Raw genomic sequence first — 6,435 nt, 5'->3', positions numbered from 1 at the left:
CAAGATCGCTGGGAATCGTGTAAAAATTGAGCTAGTTTTAATCGTAAATTAAAGAAGTCTGAAAGTTGTAGAAGTCTGTGAACGAAGATTGATGTACGCGAACAACAGCAGAAATAGTCATTTTGTTTGTCATACTGATCGCTGAAAAATATGCGAGTTCAAGATACTTTAAGTGGTGATTTTGACCGCGCGTAATTGAACAGAAAATGGATATGATATGAGTAATGTGGGTTAACACTAACATGCAATTTCACTATCGTGGCTGATGACATAGAAACTATATGTGTATATTTTCGATTTGAAAGGTTCAGAACTATAAGGATAAATCGTAGCCGTATGATATTATGAACTAAAACTGAGGAAGAACGTTCGCCGTTCTCTTATGTATATTGTAGAACCATTAAACGTGATCTCGCGAGAAGAAGAAGATGATTCATTAATAATTTAGAACGTAATTTAATGACTGAGTCTTTACTGTGTGGACTAACATCAAGATTAGTAGAAAAAAATTGGGCAAATATACTTGGTGATAAATGCGACGATGTGGAATATTTTATGAATGAACTTCCGTGGCTGCTGAGAGCAAAAAGAACTGACAATATCGAAAAATTCGAGAGCAATGTTTCCATGTGTGTGTGTATACAAGAATACACATCCCGGTAACATATGCAGAGATATATTCAACATGTGCGTAAAAGCGCGTAAAAGCAATCCCCGTAAAAGTTAAGCACTCGTTTTGAAGAATCCATTTGGAAGAGGATGGCACTTTTCCGAGAACTGTTACATCGAGAGAACGACTGACGGTGAAGTGACCCAACGAAATTTCATAATAAAATTCTAGAAAGAGAAACTTGGAGCATTTCCGAAGTTGCAGTGCAATGAAATTATAATATTTTCACTTCTTGGATGTCTTCCTCATCGAATATCTCTGGTTTCATGGTAGTATCCTCGAAACATCCATGATTCTGTCTCGTAAACGATAACGATATTTCGGGTAATTGATAATTTATGAAAATTTGTAATACTAGGTCTAAAGTTGGAAGCCATTCGTGCTAATCGTTAGTGGTTGTCGCATTATCGATCACAGTAAAATATTAAGGAATATTAAAAACATTAGCATCGAGAATTTTAATATTTCGTTCCTTATTACGGACAATTAATGAGGAGATAGTTTTCGATGGAAATTAAATGGAAAGAAAATCGCTCGGATTCAAGGACAAGGAAATGATAAACGATTACCGAAGAAAATTGTCGTTGAGGGCACGAGACGACGACGACATCCGGAACTGATAAACTTACCGAGTCGATTAGATAAAAATATGGCCGCTTGCCATTCGACACCTGCGGTGCAACGCCTGCAGTTGCAGGACTCAACTCGGATCGGTTACGGTGCAATCAACAACATAAGTGCTTCGAATCAAAAGACTCTTCAGCAATCGACCTACCCGCCTCTACTCAATTGGTTCTACCTGGCCATTACTGAACAAAACCCGTCGCAACCACCTGATCAGGTACCTCACGATCTTTGGGACACTTGAAGATCAGGATTTATTATTGAGTCAATCCCTAACTTATCAAACAAAGTCTAGCAAACAAAGCAGAAACCTGACAAACAAAAAATTTATTTCTATAGATTTTTAGGAAATAGATTGCCTGCTGAGTATCAAGCCTCTTATAATTGAAAAAATAATGATAAAAATATTTGAAAGATCCATCAGAAGAAGCTTATTTGAAATAACAAGCTATTTTTAACAAATTGTCGATTGGATTATCCGTTAACATTTTAGAGCAAGTTACTTCCTGCGATCTGGAGCAATTTTCCCGGTACGACGTCGCAGACTTATCCACATCAAAACGCGTTGAATCCGTCCGGATCCGTCAGACCCATGAGAGATAGCGGGACGGAAAGTATCGCCGATTTAGCGGTACACTTTAACGAGTTAGCAGTAGGCGACCGGAAATCGGCGAAGAAACCGCCGTCAACGTACCTGTGTCATTTGTGCTTCAAAAAAGGACACTACATCAAGGATTGTCCGCAGGTCGGTAATTTCTTCTTTAAATTATTCATCTAATAATATGTAATATGTATCGATGACCTTGAATTAATTTTCAATACATTTAAAGCTTTGATGTTTTTCTGTTTATTAAATACTAAATAGCTCCCGTATTTTTAACCATTTTATAATTACTTGAAATACTTTAGATAATTATATATGTACAGTAATATTATATATTTAAAATTTGGATAAAAATTATACGTATCATATAGGATTTCGTGAATAATTTGGAGTCGATTAGAACTGGCTATTTTGCGACAATCTCTAGGGAGATCTCGGATAAAAATATAAATAGATTAAAGTAATGAAATGAAGTTTAAAGTCAAATGCATATAGTAATGATATTACTGTAATTGAATGTAATCCTTGTTATATCATATGATTCGATTCCAAGATTTCAAGATGATATTAAGTCTATTATCTGATTCATGGAAACCTTGGATTAGTTATCGTACAATGTTTCATCAACATCGTTCAATATGACGTAAATCTATCTTATCAGATTTTTATTATAAAAACATAAGATTAATTGGATAGAGCATCGAATAGAACATCAATAAAGAATTGGATAGTTCAGTCATTTCTTTTCGTCTCCCAGAAAAATCAATAATTAAATAATAAATGTAAAAACAGAGCAAAGATCTTCTTCGTTTCTAGCTTGACACAACTCAAAAATAAATCTTTATTAAATACAAAACGATTTGAAAGGGCAAATTGTTAAATTTAGCAATACGCGTAAATGACACGCATCGATGAAACAATAGCGAGATATGCGTGGCTTAATTAAGCGCTAATTGACATATAACAAATAGTATTTCTGGAACACATGACGTCATACGGTCAATTATCGCGATATGAGGGTGAGCGAATTAAGTCACTTCTCCTGATGAGTTCTGATTGTGATGACGTTCTTCACGTCATTTTTATTCATCTATAATACAGGTAGAGAACACAAAAATGTCAAAAATCATAATGATATTATTATGACTTTATGTATGTCTCCTAAAAGTTACTGATAGAATAAATAATGCAAAAATGATCTAGAAATGAAAAAAGAAATCGTAGGCTACAGATAAAAGTATTTGATTTTCAAATATTTATGTCGTTTTAATATATTGTTGTCCACAATTACTGTAGATAAAGGCACGATAATGATTATGAATATAGTAAATAAAATTTCTGTGATAGATCCCGCGTAGCACAGAAATGCTTATAAGGCGCAAAAAAAGCGCTTATACAGGTGTATGTATGTCTCTAACTCTCTACAGTTTTTTATCGCTTTCAAATCCACTGTGAAAAGCACATTATAAATGTATACAATTAGCGCAGAATAAATGCAGTTTTATAGCATGTTTACAGCATTTTTTACGTAGCACAGCAGTGCCTGCAAAGCGCTCAGAGAGTGCTATAAAAGCGCATTTATTGAACTGAAATTTCTCTGAAATTTTGCTGAAAATTAATTTTAAAAATCGCTCAAATTAAAATCGAAATTTTATTGAAAAATAAACAAAACGTAAAAAAATTTCAGCAAAATTTTTTCACCAGGATGTGTGTGATATTGTAATTGAAATACATTATATACTTATACATTATATACTATCGTCGAAACTAGCCAAGACATTCATATTTATAAATGTAGATATTTTAGAAAATTTTCAAAAAATTTATTTTTTATTTATTTTATTGTTAAATAAAATGTTCTTAAATAATGTCGACAAAATCTCAATGTTTCTGTGCTAAAAAAAATTCGTCTGAATCGCTTTTGAAGTGCAAGCTTTAAAGCGTTCTTTACGCGCGTAATCATTTCTTAATCTTGTGTGACTTGAAATCTGCTGAGTTATTCACATTTAATAAAAGTATATAATAACTGATAGCAATTTTGAGAGATGCAGTCGCAAGAACGCTACCAAAGCGCTTTGCAGCGGTGCTACGTAGAGGTTTCATATTTCTCATTTTTGTAATTTTAGTGAAAATATATCATTTTTATATTATCATGCCACGTAAAAAAAAGTAGGTAAGCTTTAAAACTCGTTTCATTACAAAGTAATTTCTTTCTTTATTTCTTACAATATTTATACTTATACGAATTATGTATAGGTTAGATTAAATTATGATGGAAAACTGCTTTTATATAAAGACTATTTCCTATGAACATTTTCGTGCTGAAAACTTTAACTTTTTGTGGATTGGTATTTGAAATTATCTCCTTTTATTTTGTAAACTTTTTCTCTATCCGCTTGATCTTCGTGAAACTTGGCCTATAAGTAACTTAATAATGCTTTATTCAAATCTAAGATCAAAAATAAAAAATTTTAAATAGTGGATTCAATATGGTGAGTAGAATTTAAAAAAATAATCTGATTATCATATACACATATGAAACTCAGAGAATTTTTAATTGCTTAATATATATAACATCATGTTTCAGTCTTAATTTATTTGAAGCTTACAATTGTGCTATGCAAATAGTTAGAACCGATTTTCGTACCGATTTTCAAACTTCGATTACGAACCTTATACGATATATGATTCTTCATTAGCTAGACTTTTAAAATTTGATATTCAAATTCAGCGATACCAAAAAGATTTTCTTGAATTTTCTGTAATAATCATATTTTCTGAATTTTAATATTCTAAGACTAGAATCGAATTCGACCTCAAAGCCTTTAGAAAACAACACTCTTCTTTAAGTTTCTTTATTAGAAAATTCCCGATCTTAAAAAGTTAAGAATAGTATCTTTTCGGAAGCTGCATATGTATGAGTACCATAAATGTTTTACGAATCAGCTTCTCATACGTCTTGAACATTTTCTTATTGCTATTTGATTTATTGATATTTATTATTTGATGAAATTTATTGATAAAACATTAAACGCACGCCATCGTTCTCAATTCTATACGATATTTAGAGGTTTGTTCGCATTGAAATCTCCAAAAACGTTTTCACTTAAAATGACACAAATATGTATTGAAAAGAGGAGAGGTAAAGATGCTGGATGCAAAAAGTGTAAGTAATGCGAACAGATCTATTAATAACATCTACCGATATGCAAAGATTTACGGTCCATCCACCGATTTAATTGGAGCCAATATACATTCATACACCCACGTACGCTCGACGATTGATTCAATCGTCTAGTTGTCACCACATTGCATTCTACGATATCTGCGACGGCGAAGAATACAAATAAAAGAATAAATTTCCCAAGTAGGATAATTTACGTGATTTTTTTCATAGGCACGACCGAAGGGCGAGGGTCTGACACCGTATCAGGGTAAGAAGCGGTGCTTTGGTGAATACAAATGTCCCAAGTGCAAGCGCAAATGGATGTCGGGCAACAGCTGGGCCAATATGGGCCAGGAATGTATCAAGTGTCACATAAACGTGTATCCTCACAAACAGGTGAGCGAGGAGAAGTCCGACCTGTCCGCCTCCTCCGTGTCTGCCTTCACCGCCCGCACGTTACGGGTTCTTTCCGTGATCAATCGTTAAATATAAAATTAGTCATGATTCTCCTCGACGAAGTCCCGGTCAGACTCGCTAAAAGATTCGACTCTTGGAACGGCTTCGCTCTCTCGAAATATTGCACGGCCAAGAGAACGAAATCTCGTGTAAACCAACGCGAATGCTAATTATAGTCGCATAATCACGCTCACTGGCTCGCTCTTTTGCCTGCCCGGTGGGCAGAAATACCCGGAGTCACCGGTAATCGTTACGTTACGTTTCCCGAAAAACATTCGCGAAATTCCTATTATAATTGAACATTAGCTATGCCGTGCCGCGAGCGAATGCTTTAAACTTTAAACGATCCCAGATTCGCTGTACAATCGCCAAGTCTCGAAAATCGAATTCACATCGGAGAATTTCAATAATATTAATGGTACCAATAATGTATTAACAATAATGTGTAAATTAGCTAATTAAACGTTAATTAAATTAATGACAAAAATGTGGTAAATTGTACTGGACAAAAAAAGAGGGCATGTTTATGTGAGCAAATGAGAATATTATCTAACAAGATTTCTATTCTTATCTCTCTTGCGAGAAACAACGTAGAGTGTGGGTATAAAATCATTTCTATTATTTTCAGAGGCCGTTGGAAAAACCCGATGGTTTAGACGTGTCCGACCAGAGCAAGGTACATCCTCAACATCTCTGCGAGAAATGTAAGACGTTGGGCTATTATTGCAGACGAAGCGCTATAATAACTTAACGAATTCCGTCCAATTCATCTCGCTGATCCAATTAATTGCAAGAAAGGGAGGGTTTAATGATGAACTAATGAAAGACAGTTCGATACACTTGAACGCATCAATACGCATCGATGTGAATCTTATAGATAGAGCGTCCATTTCTGTTCGCGAGATTAAATAGAGA

At 34.1% G+C, this 6,435-nt stretch overlaps 1 protein-coding gene across 1 annotated transcript; it reads left to right on the top strand.

Annotated features, from left to right (window-relative positions):
• The first annotated feature begins 1,167 nt into the window (after positions 1 to 1,167).
• On the top strand, positions 1,168 to 6,429 carry LOC108753435 (zinc finger CCHC domain-containing protein 24-like). The gene is made up of 4 exons (XM_018494992.1): positions 1,168 to 1,511; positions 1,788 to 2,039; positions 5,296 to 5,460; positions 6,149 to 6,429. The coding sequence occupies exons 1-4, from the start codon at positions 1,320 to 1,322 to the stop codon at positions 6,269 to 6,271; spliced, it is 732 nt and encodes a 243-aa protein (XP_018350494.1). The 5' UTR covers positions 1,168 to 1,319; the 3' UTR covers positions 6,272 to 6,429.
• The last annotated feature ends 6 nt before the right edge of the window (positions 6,430 to 6,435 follow it).

This window comes from Trachymyrmex septentrionalis, unplaced genomic scaffold (assembly GCF_001594115.1).
Source record: "Trachymyrmex septentrionalis isolate Tsep2-gDNA-1 unplaced genomic scaffold, Tsep1.0 scaffold7, whole genome shotgun sequence".
Classification (NCBI taxonomy): Eukaryota; Metazoa; Arthropoda; class Insecta; order Hymenoptera; family Formicidae; genus Trachymyrmex; species Trachymyrmex septentrionalis.
Note: the sequence above shows the minus strand (reverse complement) of the source record. Positions and strands in the feature narration are given on the sequence as shown.